Genomic DNA, 19,039 nt, shown 5'->3' with positions numbered 1-19,039 from the left:
TAGGTGCCGTTGCTAGGTAACCAATTGGTTCTTAGCCACGTAAAATAAGTCTAATCCTTCGGGCCAGCCCTCTCTAGGAGAGCTGTTAATCAGCTCTTCAGTGGTCTGGTTAAACTAAGGTATACTTAACCACTTAGCATTTCGTCAATCACCAAGCACATGCGTTCCGAGTTGCGTAGTGACCTTTTTATATCCTTGGTACCTTGTAAAATTTTATCTTATACATTGCTTTTAATTTCCTTTTGCAATAATTTTATCAGAAACGTTGACTGTTCTTTAGTTTGGCAGTCAAAATATTTCGTTTGCTTTCAGGTCATTTCAAGTAATCTTGCGCCTGCGCCTCGGTGCATTTTCTGTACATTTTCTATACATGTACCCCTTTCGCAATTTCTGCATCTATACCCTTCCGCAATTTCGGTACGAGTAGCTGCATACCGATGAGTTAAGCCGGGAAAATAAAGATGTTTTACTTCTTATATAAATTCGTTTTACTTGAGTCTTCTAGTGAACACCTTAGAAGTAGGTCATACTCGTACTTTGCAAGAATGATGGCGGTCAAAGGGAATTTGCCGTTACAGTTGGTAAAAATATATTCAGTCGCGAATAAATTACTTGGAAATCTTCCTGTGGGAACCTTAATATCCCAATTAAATAAAATTATATAAATCAATTCGCCTTTAGTAATTATAATTTAAATGCATTTTACGTTTCTTGAATAGAAATGGATTCACACACACACACCTGCGGTCATTTTCGTAAGAACGAGTATGCAATATAAAATTCACGGGGTTGTAACAGATGTAAATTCAAAGAAAAGCGTCAATTTGCCTGAATGTAAGATGTCCTTTCAATGGCCCGGCAGGTCTTTTACAGGCAAATACGAAAAACTCTTGATATCGACACCACATTCGCCTTTGTTTTACACATATTACATAGGCAACTTATATCATTGTGGACTGACATTACTCGAACAAATGAAAAACAGGAAACAAAATAGAATTAGGCAGAGAAAGCAAAATAAAGATATCACATCAAAATGTAGACACTTAGCTGATATAAAACCAGACAAAACAGACACTCACATCAAATTCTGTTAGGATTAACAAACTATTAACAATGAACCTTCCCGTCACAGGAAGCTGAAATCCAAGTGAAAAATAATAAAAGCTTATTAATTCATAGACACTAAATCGTTGCTCTGGAAAAAGAAATAAAGTTTTAAAGGACACAGCAAAAGGAAGGAGAGGTTTAGTGAACGAATTGTCATTTTTCCTGAGAGAGAGGAAAAATCAAATAAGGGCATCAGCCATGGCTATGGAAATGGAGATAACGCAGAGGACGGTGTCACACAGGGTCACCAAGGTCACGACGAAGGAGGAGTACTACAAGTCGAGCGTGAGTATCCCAAGCTGTTTGTCAACAATCCTTTTGGCAACAATACTTTTGTCAACAATACTTTTCTGTCGTTTCAGATCGTCGAGTTCCTTGATCAAATTCTTCTCCTGAAATCCATCTTCTATTCTTTTCTTATTCTCTATTTTTTTTTTTTTCATTTTGTCATTTCTCTTAGATGCTGTTTATTATGGTTACGTTGCTGCTGCGTCGCTATCACTTTCGTTGTTCGTTTTTTTTTTTATTTGTTTTTGGTTTCGTTTTGTTGGATGTTGTGGATGCCCTGTGTTGTAGGTTCTCGCAGGTTGTGACTGTTGTTTTGGTCATTTGTAATTTTGTGTTTTGTATTTTGGGTGATCATTTTATTTTCGTTGTTTAAAATTTGATTGTATTACTGATGTTGTTATTACTTATGCATATTTTATCTTTCAGATATACCTATTTTCTTCATACTCTGACTTATGTATTAGATTATTAGATAAAGGTTTCTATTATTACGAATCTTAAGTTGATTTGGGTCCAACTGGTCCATTAAAGTAATGTTTATCGAAAGAATCTACACTATAACAACCTTCAGGTAAGTGGATTCATCAAACATCACATTTCAGAACTTCCAGGTAAGTAAAGAGCAAATTAACATTATTATTTCATTAACCTGAAGAAGATATTTCTGGTCTGTCTTTGAGTTGTTTATTTCTTTATTTGTTTATTTACTTTTTGCCGGGTTATTTATGGGGAAAATTTAGTTTTTTTGTGCATGTTACCGTGTGTGAACGGAGGTGTGTGTGTGTGTGTGTGCAGGTGTGTGTTCGTGTGTGTGTGCGTGCGTGTGTGTGTGTGTGTGTGTTTGTGTGTGGTGAGACCGGGCCCAATTAGCAGTTTCCCACTGTGGTTTCAAAGGAACTGGACGAAAGTCAATGTTGCTTTCCTACAATACCTCCAGATTCGAGAATAAGCTCCCTATCTGATTTTTAATAACAATATTCATAAGCCTAAGCCCTAAGGCCTTGCAGAAATGAGCAGATTCCATTTAAAGTGAATTTGGAGTAGACGAAAATAGTCGCAGAAGACTCGATGTTGTCCTTCTCAGAAGACAGTATTGAGATGTAACGATTAAATGGCTACTAGAATTCCCGAGCTGCTGGCTCGAATATTACTAGTTCGAAGAATAAGACAGTGAAAAAAAAAAAATTGGCAGTAAACTTAAAAATAATTGGGGATCAGTTGTGTAATCTTGCATTAACGTTGCTTAAAAAATACTGTCGTTTGCCGAGGTAAATTAGGGGTAACAGCCGTACCTTCTGAACACAGTTACGTAAATGAGTATATAACATTTTTTTTTTTAATTCTATAGTCCTTATATTTTCTTCCGGAAGCTACGATTCTGCAATGATTTCCATTTTCGAACCCAATTCGAAGGAAACCAGGATTTCCGCGTAGGTGAATATAAACAAAAAGAGAAAGGAGAAAAGCAATAAAGAACGAAGGAAGAAAAGTTTTAGATCTTGGCAAGGCGTTTGGGAGATTCGTCGTGACTGACACCCTAATGCGTAACGGAATCTCGCGAATAGCGGCTGAGGCGGCATCGGCTGAGATGGTAGCGGCGGCAGGCGGCTGCCCTTCCCCCTACGGCTAATGGGTTGCACAGAGAGAGAGAGAGAGAGAGAGAGAGAGAGAGAGAGAGAAAACCTTCATTTGTCAGTTACCTCGTCTGCCTGGTCCTTTGACGGGGCGGCGTTAATATGTTTGCTTATGATTGCTTGAGGTTTGTTGTCCCTTCAACTCTCTCTCTCTCTCTCTCTCTCTCTCTCTCTCTCTCAACACATACAGTATATCGTAGATGACCATGATCTCAATGAACTATTTCTCTCTCTCTCTCTCTCTCTCTCTCTCTCTCTCTCTCTTAAACATATATGCGTAGATGACCATGATCATTAGGAGGTTAGATTTCAGCAATGAACTATTTAGTTAATCTCTCTGTCTCTCTCTCTCTCTCTCTCTCTCTCTCTCTCTCTCTCTCTCTCTCTCTTAAACATATATGCGTAGATGACCATGATCATTAGGAGGTTAGATTTTAGGAGGTTAGATTTTAGTTAAATCTCTTTTTAGTTAATCGTAGATGACCATGATCATTAGGAGGTTAGATTTTCAATCTTTCTCTCTCTCTCTCTCTCTCTCTCTCTCTCTCTCTCTCTCTCTCTGGGGCGCTCAAAAGAAAATAAATATTTAAAAGTCATTAATATTAGCTCTAAGCTCTAATGAGAACGTGTTCAGTCTAAGCTACCTAGAAATAGCCATAAGGTAATAAGAAAGATGTGACATGTATTTGTAACAACAGATCAGTAAACATAAAGATAATTATGATTATGATGTCTGTACTCATCGTTTCTTATTTAAGATTCTCTATGCTTTTTGCATAAATAGTCGGCACTCAACAAATGCTTATTTCGAAAATTTGAGTCCTTGCCTTGCTTGTTTCAAGCTTTTTGTTAATGTAAAAACTTAAGCTTTCCTTCGCACATCATCACGTTTAAATGAGAGAGAGAGAGAGAGAGAGAGAGAGAGAGAAAATCGGTATAATATAAATATGTCACATCTCGCCCGACCATGAAAATATAGTCATGCATGCGACTCGCCAATTCGCTATCACTCTCTAAAACGGAGGAAAAGGTTTGAGTTTTCGCTGTTAATTTACTCTCTTCTTCTTCTTCTTCTTCTTCTTCTTCTTCTTCTTCTTCTTCTTCTTCTTCTTCAAAAATCAACGATTGGGTAATAGCACACTTTCTGTCAGCTTTCGGGAGTTATGTAGTCACAGACAAACATCCGGCGGAGAATTTTTTTTCTTCTTCGGAGAAGTTTTTCTTCAACTTCTTCTTCTTCTTCCATGAGTCAGAATGAGCATCCTGTCCGCCTTCGACATATGTTGCCTTTCTCTCTTTATTTCATTATTTATTAAACCTCTTTATTGCCCCCATTTTCGTTGCTTAAGCATTTATTGTCGCCTCGTTCATTTTCACACTCCTTCGCGTGGACCCTTTTTTAACATGTTAACAATTTGATATATTCAACATACAACATGTTTGGCCTTTAATTAAGCATTTACCTCGAAGGTAATTTGGCATTCTTAGCGGGGAACAGAGCCAAAAAATCCTCTCGAGATATTATTGCTCTTTATTTTCGTGCCCGGATGTTAGTTAGTTAGAGAGGTGCTGACGTAAGAATTAGCACGCAACGTACTGAACATGTACCTATCTTGTATTTGGTTCCCTGACTGTTTGTAGGTTTATTTTTGATGGCTTGCAAACGCACGTGAATACACACACACAAGCGGACACACACACACACACATATATATATATTTTATATATATATATATATATATATATATATATATATATATATATATATTTATATAAATATATATATATTTATATATATAAATATATATATATTTATAATCTATATCAGTAGTCTGTATATATAACTAATATATACATATAAATTTATATATATACATAAATATATGTATATATATATATATATATATATATATATATATATATATATATATATATATATATATATATATATATATATATATATATATATATATCTTCAATTGCTTCGTGCACCTGCGTAATCAGAATCACCATCAGTGACACGTTTACCCCATCTCAACAGAGTTAGTCACCCCTGCCTTGCATGCGCCCTTGCGCTCTTATGATACTAAGGCTCTTACTGTCTAACCATTCGGCCATACTGCCAACTTACGACTCTCCAAGCTAACTTTCCTCCTTCCAAAATATTAAGAATTATGGACGCTTCTCACGTTCTTCCACTCTTTCTACATGACCAGAGCTCATCAAAGATCTCAGGTCTATCTCGTTATGCAGATTAAACCTCATCAGTCTTTGCTTTTTCGACTCGTTTTATTAAACAGACACAATACAGATAATCTATTTCAACATTTTAGGCTTTTCTCTTTCACATGTAAGAGCTACACTTGTCATCGTAAAGTAAAGTTAGGTTTAACTGTTCGTCTGTACATGTCAGACTCTCCAATAGATACTAATTCAATTACACTTTCTTTTACAAAGCTCTAATTACCTTCACTGCTTCTCCTATTTCGAAAGTCACCTCCTTCATCACTGCACTATTATTTGTAGAGATTTCACTCCCAAGCGCCCATGTGAGTCAACCACTCCCATTCTTCCACCAACCTTACTAATATCCTCCTCTCTATTTTCTTGGCTTCTATTTATTCCCATGACGTAAATCTTGCCAGATTTTTCAATTTTCTCCTTTCACACAAGCTTTCGATGCCTTTCAGTAGTTTCCGTGACTTCCCTTTATTAATCAGTATTGTATCTTTCCGAAACATTGGCCACTCTGCAGTCCAATGAATATCCATTCTCAGATTCTATAAACAGGGACATACATCTTCTGCGCTTTCCCTTGATTTTCTCACTGTTTCCGCATTACAAATATTATAAAGGCTTGGAAGCATAACTCACTTGTCTCAGGCCAAAGCAAGCACTCGCTCGTTCATATATTCCAACATGGGCATCACTTTCATTATGAAAACTTCTAAACGCTCTTTACAAACAGTCTTGTCTGTTCTCCACTTTTAAACGTTGGAACTCTGTTAGGTCTGCCATCATTTTCCATGTAAGTTTTTAACCGTTTTCTCTCAAACTTCTTACTCAACTATCTCATAACAGATGCTTGATTCATACAATCTTTCCTATTTTTCTTTTGCTCAGACTCAATTTGTTCTTTCCTAGCTATGTCGTCTTTTATTTGCATCCGTCTCACAGCCTGCCTTTTTGTATACCCTCCCAAGTATATGTAACAATATTATAATCCTATATTTCTTAACTTCTACTTTATCACCATTTCCATCAGACGAGGAACTTTGTTACCTCATCCATTCATCTGGAACTTTTCCTTCAACAAATCTTGCCTTACACACCCAGGTCAGCCCTTCTTTGTGCTCCTAACACTTTACCTCAGCGACCAACTAATAAAAAACCAATAATTTTCTGTTGCCTTTCCATTCTTCATCTTTTAATTGGTCGCTTGACATCATTACCATAACATTTCCAAGATTTACATTATCCCCCCCTCAAATCTGGCTTCATTCATCTCTGTCACTCCTCTGTCATTTCGAGACTCTTACTCCTTTGATGCAATGTGTTCCCTTCAGGCAGTTCTCCTAATTTCGGTCTTTTATTCTCAGGCCCATTTCCTCGTGAATCTTTCTGAATTTATTCCTTCAAAGCAATGTCTTTTAGCCTTAAATTTCTTACTTACATTCACTATAAACACAGCACTTCCTATCCCCTTTTTTCGCTCTCACAGTCTCCCCTATGTCCTTACTCTTTCTCATATTCTGTTTCTCTAAATTATTCCCCATCATCTCCTGCTGTTCACCTAAATAAAAAAAAATCCTTGTCTTACGACATATCTTGGATCTTCCAGTTCCTCGTCAGCTCAAATAAAGCCTGATCTTTGCTTTTAGCCTAATCTGCATCCACCTTCGTGAACGCTGCCCTTGCTAACTTGTCAAATTCGCCCTTCTTCAGGACATTCCTGGCTACATTCTGAGCCCTTCCCTCTGACTGAAACCACTTTCCATTTTTCACTTTTACTCACTATACCTGCCGCGCCTAACCTGACTATGACATCCATTAAAATACTTTTCCATCTACTATGTGATACCAGATAATTTAGCAAAGTCCTCCCTTGTTTATTTCTCTCTTCTAAGTTTACTCTGTAATCAGGGTATCCAGTGCATGAGTCCACATTTCGATTTTTATTTTATATTATTATATATATATATATATATATATATATATATATATATATATATATATATATATATATATATATATATATATATATTTATATATATATATTTATATATTATATATATATATATATTTATATAATATACAGTATTTAATGTAGAGCTCTATTCAGGTCAGAGTAAAGTTATTGTGCCTCATAAATATGGTAATAACAAATGGCTAACGTCAGCACAGCCGTGGAACAAAAATATAACAACACAGAATGGTCTAATAAATTCTAGAGTCAAATGGTTATGGTAAAAGGAATAAGCAAAGCGTTTGACTCTCGTGTTCCCATTCTGGACCCAAGAGGTATAGGAAAGTGAGTTACTGAAGAATGTGTACCACATCTACTGTTTTAGGGTAATAGTCCTACACGGTACTCAAGGTCTGTAATTGAAAGGTGCTGAGTTTAGAGGAGAAGACAATGATAAAATGAAGCCGAGAGATAATAGAAAAGCCAACGGCCCCAAAAAAAAAAAAAAAAATAGCAACAGCAGACAACCTAGTTTATTTTTTCCACGTTTTAGTTTCTGACCACCCTCACACACACACACACGTTTTTATATATATATATATATATATATATATATATATATATATATATATATATATATATATATATATATATATATATATATATATATATATGCAAAAACCCTTAACTTAATCTTGAACAAGTCCATACATTACTTCAGATTTGTGACACATTCACGCGTGCACAAGTTCATTTAGTGACAAAATCTGAGGAATTTTGGCGCCTGCAAGGCAGCCGTTTTCTAACACAATCGCGTAGATCAACGTAAAAAAAACAATATTGTCAGGACAATAAGGATAAAGGGAATGAGATCCCCTTTATTTTTATTAAAAAGGACACTCAAATAAAAAAAAGGATTAAGAATAGAAAAAACTATAAATAAGATTGCTAAAATTACGAAATTCAAAATAACTTTTTGCATCAGGCTCTCAACGTCAGAATGAAAATAAGAACTTGAAAAATTATTAAAAACAGAAGGAGACTTAAATAATAGATTTTAAAAATCGAGAATGTAAAAGTTATTTTTGCATAAAGCTCTCAGCGTTGAGTAAGTAAGTAGACTGTAGTATGACACCAGCTAAAATAAGATTGGGTCGCTTACTTTTTATTATTATTAAAAGAGACTTTATATAACATTGGGACTCAAATTTATGACTAAATTACTAATTCAAGGTCTGGCTGTCAACTAATATTACGGAGTGACATTTCCTAAGTGACACAACAAGAAGAGGTGCATGGGAATGAGACGGTGAAAGGAAAGGAGGAGAAAGACGTGCAAAGGAAAATGGGAAGAGGGAAAGATAAGAAGGAACAGAAAGACGTAAAAGAGTGAACTGAGAATGGAAATGGAGATGATGAGGAGAAGAAAGATGTGAAGGAGGTAAATGATGAAGGAAAATGGAAATGGGAAAAGTAAGGAGGAAGAGGCAGGCGTGGAGAGAACTAGGAAAGGAGAGGGAGAATGGGAAGGGAATGATAAATGGGGAATATTAATAGCTCATAATTTCAAAGACTGGAATATTGGTCAATTTGAATATATATATATATATATATATATATATATATATATATATATATATATATATATATATATATATATATATATATATATATATATATATATATATATATATATATATATATATATATTATGACATTAGTTTCATATATACTTTTTTGACATTATTTCCTTCTTTGTAATCGTCAAGTGCATGTTTTTGATATGGTCAAATACAGTTATCTTTAAATGACTTTTTTTATCGATTAAGTAAAATTTTTACTTATTATTATTTATTACTCCTGTTTTTGCGTTGCTCGAGATACTACTGACATTGAGACTCCATTATTTTACCGTTATCCGAAATTAATCTGTATTCAGTGGCCCCCCTTTTTTTTTAGCGCTAAAAGGCGTAAATGCAGAGTTATCTCTGTCCACTACCGCCTTAGAATTAGAAGTTTCTCTTCCACCTGTACCTCTCACGACTGCATCTGCGCTATAATGGACTCCTTTGATCTAATCTTCGCTCGACACCGGGTCGTCTCAGACATGAAAAGATTTCCATGGTACGCAGAAGGAGTGCTTTCGTTGGCTCCAAATCAATTTCCTTCTGCCGTCTCTGTTGAGACTGAAGCGAGACCGATGACATGGGAGGAGGGGATTCTCTTCGTTCGTTGTGACCCCAATAACCAGCAATTAAAGAAAAGGAAATGGTTGATTTTTCTTTATTTTTACAACCGACGAGGTGACTGGACTACATGTTTACGCGAGTTCACCCTCCGAAATCCAAACAAAGACAGAGAGCGGGAAAGGGTTGGGGGGTAGGATGCATTGGGGGAAGGGGTGACTGGTGGGAATGATGTCATGGAAGGCCGGGGGTGGATAGAAGGGAGAGGGAAGTGAGATAGGGGCATGGGGCGTTTGGCACACGGATGCTGGTGCCTGTTGGCAGTATTATAATACCTTGCCGTTATTCAGGGCCATCCTTATATCAATTCTTTTTAATATTTAAGAAAAAAAATTTACGTTCTAACACGTATTCTCATAAAAATTCTCTGCAGTCGTTTTGCCATCAGAGAGGGGAAAGAATTCTGCGAATACCCATCAAACAGAAGAACGACGCAAACATCATGCGAGGAGAAGAAGACGTCATGTCTGTTATTGGAGTTGTGCCGGAAGGTACCCAGGCCACCAGAACCACCACCCCTTTACATCAGTACGGTCTTGCGTCCGAATCGCCCTCGTATTTTGTCACTCTATTTTCAAATTCACTTCATTATTAAGGAATGATACTGACTTCTGATAGCGCATTCAATTGTTAGCCATTTCCACAGGCGCTAAAGGGTACACGTAACTTAGATATCCTCGTAAAAAATTACCACAATTCCATTTGCGAGGGCTGTGACCGCGACCCACGAAATGCCTTGGCTATCGAATTCTTATGAGTGACAGCTACGGCATGAAAGGGCTCCCTCCACCGTTGACTAAAAATAAGCAATTACAGGCCCATAGCAAAAGGAGTCAGTCAGTCAGTCATTCAGTGTTGTACAGAGGGTTGGACAGTGAGGGAGGGAGCAGCGTTTTTCCCTTAAGTTTTTACAGAAAAATAGCAGAGCTTGTCTCCAGATCTCCCTCAAAATGTCGGGGAATGTTACCAATCCGGTGGGAGATGTAAGTAAAGCTTATCTTACTGAATCAGTTTGGTAATTTTAAGGTCCACATCATTTATATACTTAGACCAATTTTATCATCTGGACGGAAAGAGACGCAAACAAAAGAAATGAATACTCGCATCGCGTGAGGAGGACTCTACAACACAGGACGAAATAGAAGACAATGACTCAGAAAAAAATAGAAAGGAATCTCAGTTTTTTTTTTTTTAGCGTATCTAGCGATGAAGTTGGAGAGATAAGGCAATGAAGCATAATGATCGAGAATTCTTTTGAATCTCGTCCCGAAGCCATTGTTTAGAATTTCGTTTTTTTTTATTGTCATATCATTTACTTTAATAAGCACATTTTCTTAATCCCACCTACATGTTATTATCGATGTGATAGTCGCAAATGGTGTTCTATTTTTGTAAAGTTTTATTTGGATACTTTATTTTCGAAGTAATTTGGAAAAATAAATACAAAGTGTTTTTTTTTATTTTTTACTTTAAAAAATTCACAAAAAGTCATACAGAAATAGGATACAGAAAGAACTGGTAAAAATGAAGAAAAATTTTACCAGAAAAATAATGCAGCGAAGAATAATCATATATTAATTTATTGCTAGGTAATATACATACATACATACATACATACATACATATACATACATACATACATACACACATAAATATATATATATATATATATATATATATATATATATATATATATATATATATCTATATATATATATATATATATATATATATCTATATATATATATATATATATATATATATATATATATATATGTGTGTATGTGAGTGTGTTAGTGTTAAAAATGTTTTTAGCATTGACGTCACCTTGTTCTAAACCATATTTAGAATACAGTGCATTCAGCATCATTAGTCAAGTAGCTGAAATTAATTCAATTTAATATCACAACTTCAGCGGTTAATTTAATCAGATTCAGTAAGGGAATTTGCTATATTCAATTTTACGCAAGGATAAACAAGAGTCCCACTTGGCAAGTGACGATTTCTGATGCAAATGTGGTAGTAGAACATTTCAAGCACCTTGTGCAGTCAAGAAATTTCATTTCTTATTTTGGATAATACATACTTACATACACACACGCACACACACACATATACATACATACATACATACATACATACATACATACATACATACATACATACATACATACATACATACATACATACATGCACTCTACCCTGAAGAAGTGTACATTAAATACTTTTTAATGTTTCCTTCTGGCTCTTGTAGTACATACATACATACATACATTCATACATGCGCTCTATGCTGAAAAGGTGTGTATTAAATACATGAAATCGCTAGCGATTTATGCCTTTTAATATTTCCTTCTGGCTCCTGCAAAGCATACATACATACATACACTGTACCCTGAAGAGGTGTGCATTAAATACACGAAGGCGCTAGGTACTTATGCCTTTTAATATTTCCTTCTGGCTGTTGCATTACATACATACATACATACATACATACATACACATACATACATACATACATACATTCTTCATATTCTTCATCCCCACTGCCAAGGCCCCAGCAACATCATGGCCGCTCTGTTTTGTAGGTAGAAATTATCATTAATGCCTATTCTTATTCTTTGTCTCGAAGACGGAAAAAGTAAATACCAGTAATTATTCATTTTTCTTATTCTGTTCTGAAGATAGAAAACAAGGTAAATATTTAAAGAAAACAAATAAAAGATGAAATGAGGTAAGCAGACCCAACCCTTTAAAGGACCTCGCCCGCCTTGTTCGAGGCAGGAGAAGCTAAGTTTGTTTGTTTATTTTTCTTTATAGAAGTTGATGTTAACGACTGAGAGAGCTTATGGCGTCTTCGAGAATATTTTTCACTGTAGTGTGTTTCTTGCCATTCGATCTGTAGCTTATAAAGACTAGATAATGAACACCTTGCTCGGAAAATTGCTGCTTACTTTCTGCTGTGGAGATTCACTCCTCTGTTATTTCAGTTTGACTTGAACATTGAACACATTCAATTTTCTTTCTTTATTATTTTGTACAGAAGTGATATATATATATATATATATATATATATATATATATATATATATATATATATATATATATATATATATATATATGTATATATATATACTGTATATACATATGTGCATATACATGTACAGAATACATGCATATATATATGTATATATATATACATATATATGTATATATATATATATATACATACATATAGATGTATATATATATATATATATATATATATATATATATATATATATATATATATATATATATATATATATATATATATATATACAACGTACTATATACGATACATTCGCACCACAGGAGCAAAATGAAATTGACTTACCATACAAATATCGCCACACATTAAATGCGAATCCCCACATAGCCATATACCTGCAGCCTTAATGCACTTGAAATCCAATTTAGACTCAACAGTTGAAACATACCTTTTCGAGATTCAGTCATTCCGTGCTATGATCGACGAAAGAGCCTAAGTCCATAAATGTATTTAGCTAAAAGTTAAATTCAATAAAAACCTGCAATGAGCCTCAAATTTTGTATTAGATATGATAATTAGTTGATAGTAATTGGTAAATGACAGTTTATTATAATATTATTATTATTATTATTATTATTATTATTATTATTATTATTATTATTACAATTTTGGAGTCTGTCCCTCTGATACCGGGCCCATCCAACCCCGCCCCCCCCATAAAAGGTGCAGAGGACACTCATTTAGATTACCTGAATATGCGATGAAAAAAATGAACAAAATTCTAATTACATATTTCTTCATACTGACACTAAAAATCTATTTAAACTTTTGACCAATAGGTGTTGTTTTACTCTATGCATTTTTTGGTACATAAGATTACATCTGAAAGACGACATGTCTCAATTTGAAGTAGAAAAAACTGATAAAATGATATCATCCAATAATAATTCCTTTCAGTGACAATTTTGAAGGCCATTTGATTTAGATATGTTTACTTTTTTTGTTGATGTCATAATTTTGGTATTTCGTGTGGTTTTATATATATAATTCATCTTATCGTTCCACTACAGCGTAATGACATTAAAATTGTTTTACCTGACCGTTATACCAGAATGACGTTTTAGCTGTTACTTAGTACTGTCATAAATCTTATACAAGGACATTACCTACTTACCAGTCCGGTTATAGAGTTTTGGTTTATTAAAAAAATTAAATTCTTGAGATTTTTTATCTGCCATTACTGATCGCACCCTTAATCAGATGCTTGTATATAGAACATTTATATAAAAGAGCATCTTGTATCTAGAATATACTTGTATCTAGAACATCTCAATCTCCCCTTTGTACTCAGATAGAGAAATCTCTCGTTTATAGGAAGAAGACGTCCCTCTTCATTAGACGAAGGACATTTCAAAAGCATTATCACTCAATTCAAAGCACGCGAAAGTGACTGATTTATGTTATGACGATTCACTGCAGAACGGATGACAGACCCCTCGAGTGACGTCAGGGGGCGTCATTAATTACGGGAGATGAACTGAGGAAATGGTTTCATCACGGATAATCTTATAACCACGGAAGAAAAAAGGGAGCGTATATTTAGATATTCTAAGAATGTGTATTTCTGTCCTTTCACCGTAGCCAGCGCTAAAGAATGTATAAAAATCAAAACATTGCTGCCCTGAGTATGAAAAGTCAAGTTTAATGTATTGCAGAAATTCGAAATCAAGCAGAAAATATTTACAACGAAGGATTTAGGAAAGTTCGTTTCATTGGTAAACGGATTTAGATTATGCAACCTTTTCTGTTTGTCTTTCTCGTGAACTTTGTACTGAAGAAAAAAAAAGTGCTCGGAGATGGAAGAGAAAGTTGAGAATTGGAGTAACGATCGAAACTTGACTGGCGTACAATACGCAAACGCTGCTGTTTTAATGAGAGAGCGCCTGATTAACAAAGCTTTCTTTAAAGACTAAATCATATGGCATTAGAAGGTGCTACTTTGGCTTGTTATCTACACCGAGGGGCTAGTACTAAACACGGCGTCCCAAGGAGCTTCCGCTATGTTTAGTACTAGCACCTCGGAGTTGAACGTGAACACATGAACTTAATAGAAAATATAGAGAAAATTAAAATATTTTAAAATATTCTACTAATTATATTTTAGCGATAAACAGTGTAGATAAGCCAGAAATAATGAGGATGAGTTTGCACAGAGGGTTAAAATGCACTTTCTGGAGAAAAACTGCATTAAGTTGAAAATTTCAAATATTTAGGAACAAACAATGATATCCAATACAAGTTCAATTGGGACAGAATTTAGTGGAAAAAAAAGTCAATCAAATAATGGACAGGTTGAATAAGATTTGGAAGGTAAATAAATTGAAACTAAATACAAAAGTAAGGATATGATATTATATCAGTCTAGTCCGACCTGTGTTGCTATACTGACAGAAATCATGACATGATTATGAAACTAATCCAAGAGCTGCTGTTGATTTGAGAATAGAGCTTCAAGAAGCATATTGCGTGTCACATTTGAGGACAGGTTAATGACACCGTGAAGGAAGTTATAAAAGTTTCAATATGCATTGTGAGATAAAGAGGAATGCGAAAGGGAGATGGCTTGAGCATGTCATTCGAGCCACTCCGGGAAGAAGAGTACGTGGTGACGTCATCTGGGATATCCTCTTGGCACTAAGGAAGTTGGAAGACCTAGACCTACTTAGTTGAAAACTGTGAGAAGGGAGGCTGGATATGAGAGGAGATTTGTGGAAATGAAAGCACAGGAAATACATGATTGGCTGAATTTCAGAGTTTTGCAATGCACGACATTGGTGGCGATGATGATGATGATAACGATGAGGCAAACAGCATGGATAACGATGCAAATTATGAAATGAAAGCATTGATAAAATTATAACATTTTAAAATCTAAATAATGAAGGAAACAAATTTTGGATTCATGCAATACCTTTATCAGGGCTCCTTTCCTTTCTTGCTGATTTATTGCTTCGCCAGACGTCAAGAGAAGCCCGTATCTACTTGTCCATTTCGGAGACGCGAAAGCAAAGGTTTGTGGTGGGGACGGTGTTTCAGATCAACAGAAGGATAAATTTATCTTCTTCCCGTTGTCCTTGCGCAGTCAGAGCGGTGACGTAAAGCGCTGACGTCAGAGACAGTTACGACTAGTGAACATTATTAATTAGTTTTGACAGGAAATTCTCTGACTCTCGACTAGACCTATAGTTCACTTAATATAAACACGAGCCAAGTGAACAAAAACACGACGTTTCATTCAAAGTGGTGAGTGCTTTATTAGGTCATATTCTTCAAACATCGTCATTTAACATTTATAACATTATCTGTTTACATCTCAGCAGTATTTCTAACTTAAAGAATAGCAACACTCACTTCCAAGAATACCACTAACATTTCTAACAGGATAGTTCTTATAATCATGTTGCTAGCAATCTCAGTCATGATTGATTTAGAGAGCAAACAACTGTGATGTTCAGCGCTACATAATTTACACTTCTAACTGAGGGCTGATCTGTTGCATTGTTAACTAAGAACTGACTAACAAATGTGGGCTGTATTAGGTACTCTACAAAGAAAAAGAATAGACAATGAATGTTGTTGATTGTTGTTAATCTTTTTATTTTCTTCTGTTCAACAGGTCGTGTACCTTACGGTATGTGTCTTTGCTTTATTTGCTTATCCTCTGGTAACTGACAAGTCATACTCCCAGTTGTATGTCAGATTAAGTCAGAAGCAATGATGATGCGTTACCTTTTTTTTGCATCTCAGGATTAACTCCATCATTTTGTCATCTATTTCAAAAATCAACGTAATGACTGAACAAAGCATAACCTAAAAACCAAAGGGTATACCAGTTTTAGTAGCATTTATGACTTTGTTTCCTGGGATGTGACTTGCTTTGCTTTTTATTTTCTTTTGTCCTGCATGTGCTTTGTGTAGAATGTCACCTTGTTTTGCTATTTTGGTTGACGTAGCACTTAAGGGTTCACGAATCATCCCCGCCAAGAAGAGACGTGAGGTTCGCAAAGATCGTCTGTCCCTCGATGAAAGGTGTTCGGATCGTTCTGGTTGACAGGTGATCCCCTCATCTTCACGAGAGGACTTTTATATTTTATTTCAGAGAGGAAACCATAATTTCACTGACAGGGGATTGGATTCCTTTTTTTATTTTTTTCCTTGCCAACAGAGAATTGCGTCTCCTCTGGGAATAAGGAATTAAATCTTTCCTCGTAAACAGGGAATGGAATCCTCCTTTTTGGGAAAAGTTCATAGAGGATTACATTCCCTTTAAAGCTGCCAACAGAGAATTGAGTCCTCTCTGGTCATATGGAACTAAATCATCTCTCCCGAACGAGAGTTAAATCCTCCATGATGAATAAGGATTACTGCTTCTTTTAATTTTCTCTCCCATGAAAATGTATGAAAATATCACAAACTAAGAAGATTATAAGCTACGGTACCCTTTTTATATCAGTTTGGAATAACTTCGGTCTCTCTTCTGGTTTGCTAGTTTAAAACCATCTGTTGAAAATTTGTCATTCATTTTGATTACTAAACCTAACGGTAACTGCTTAACTCCTGTATCCTGTTAAATCTGTACAATTTCATTATCATCCTGTAATTAACGTTTGTTCCTACTTTTAATTCCTCATAGTAAATACTGTGTCCATGGTAATCAACATGGTGTTTCATTCCCACTACATTAGCTATTATATATTTTTTTTTGTTCATTTTGATGTTTATTGTATCCTATCTTTTTTAATCATTTATTACTTTTAAATCATCTTGCCAGCGTTTACTAACAACTGTAGTATCCTTCTAACTTCTACAATTCCACGATATCTGTGGTGTTGTTGTTTAACGTTAATATATCATCTGTTCCCTGTTCATCTATATCCCCAGAGCATACTCATTGTATTCCCAATGCTGGTTTTGGGCGTGAAATTTGGAAGACAACCTGTGAAAAACAGGCAGGTTACTGTTAATATGATCTTCCAAAGCGTGGGTTTTTATTGCTGAGTTTTTCCTCTTCAGAAGAAAGGAGGACTTTTGCTGTTTGCTTATGACGAGTAATTTTCTGAGAAATTTGTCTGAAATCAGAATGCTTTACGAGTTTACTTATGCTGTTGACACCTTAAAGAATTTGACTTCTTGTTCTTCGTCAATGTATACACCTGGCTGAAGACTTTCTATGTTCACGAATGTTTTAGGGGTTCCGATGAAAATGGATTAATCTAAGGTAAGTGATGTGGTGTATTGTCTCTCCAACAGCGAGGCGTAAATAGTTTCCAGAGACGTGTCCTGGAACCTGGACGTGTTACTCTTAAAAATGATTGCCATAGACACTAATGCAGACTGAATGATAAGGTGCTGTGCATCCCTCCTCAACCTGACAATAGTGCTGATGGTATTCCAGAACCTTATGGTAACGTAGTTTATGATTTTTTTTTTATTCCACAAAGGTTGATGTTAAAAAACTTGTGCTTTATTTCCAGAGGTTTTTGAACTTGATCTTATTTTGCCATTTTCTAAAGCTTGAAGACTGCATTGACGACTTTCTTCTTTGTTATTTCAAGGTTAGTTGTTGATTTGCGCTTTATTGGTGAAAGGGCTTTCAACATATTATGAAATACATTAAGATTGTATCCGGAATAAAGCTTATCAAAGATAGGAGAGGTAAATTGATAAAAAGGACATGAAATAAGTACTCTCTCTCTCTCTCTCTCTCTCTCTCTCTCTCTCTCTCTCTCTCTCTCTCTCTCTCTCTCTCTCCTTACACATACACACACACGCACACACATATATATATATACACATATATATATATATATATATATATATATATATATATACATTTATATATATATATTTATATACATTTTTGTATATATATATATATATATTTGTGTGTGTGCATGCAGGTATGCATGTGCAACTGCGCGGGGTGTGCGTAGTATTTGCAGTATTTGTGTATGACCGCATGAGCATATGAATACAAACCGTATATATGACGATGCATTTTCATTCCTATACAATTTAAAAACAAACGTGAATGTGTGCTTCTAAAGCCGGAGAGAGAGAGAGAGAGAGAGAGAGAGAGAGAGAGAGAGAGAGATGCAAGCTAAAACAAATCCATTACTGTATCACAAACTTGAGGTTAAAACTAATGCCAATGATATGTGCTGGAGAAGAAAATCAAATTTAGTCCCTTACGCTAATTTTGCTCAGCCCGCCAGCAAATGAAGGTATTTGAGCCGGGGGAAGCGTCCTCTGTTACCATGACAACGAGTCTCGCTGACCAATCGGAAAGAGCGCTCACATCCGGGATCCTGAGGTGACGACATTCAGCGCAACATCTTTTAACTGTCAAAGATAAATAACGTAGTTGTAAAACACCTGACTTCTGTTTACATTTCAAGTTAAGCTGAATGAATTATAATTCTTTAATATATATATATTTTTTAAAATATCAAACATTACGCTCAGTCAGACAATTTAAGTCGAA

At 35.2% G+C, this 19,039-nt stretch overlaps 1 protein-coding gene across 17 annotated transcripts in view; it reads left to right on the top strand.

The window, feature by feature from the left end:
* Positions 1–19,039, top strand: part of tmod (tropomodulin) — a 193,397-nt gene that overhangs the window by 15,866 nt on the left and 158,492 nt on the right. For 13 of the 17 annotated variants that reach the window (XR_010857634.1, XR_010857637.1, XR_010857638.1 and 10 more), the window contains exon 2: positions 1,136–1,395. The exons of 2 other annotated variants lie outside the window; for them this stretch is intronic. Coding sequence is in view for 10 of the 15 variants with exons in the window: in XM_067130314.1 (XP_066986415.1) it covers positions 1,309–1,395 (87 nt within the window). In the remaining 5 variants the exon portion in view is untranslated. Of the gene's footprint in view, positions 1–1,135; positions 1,396–10,276; positions 10,448–19,039 lie in introns of those variants that run through there. 2 more of the 17 variants (XM_067130324.1, XM_067130322.1) reach the window with 2 other exon arrangements.

This window comes from Macrobrachium rosenbergii, chromosome 28, assembly GCF_040412425.1.
Source record: "Macrobrachium rosenbergii isolate ZJJX-2024 chromosome 28, ASM4041242v1, whole genome shotgun sequence".
NCBI classification, from domain to species: Eukaryota; Metazoa; Arthropoda; class Malacostraca; order Decapoda; family Palaemonidae; genus Macrobrachium; species Macrobrachium rosenbergii.
This window is presented reverse-complemented; position numbering and strand designations above follow the sequence as displayed.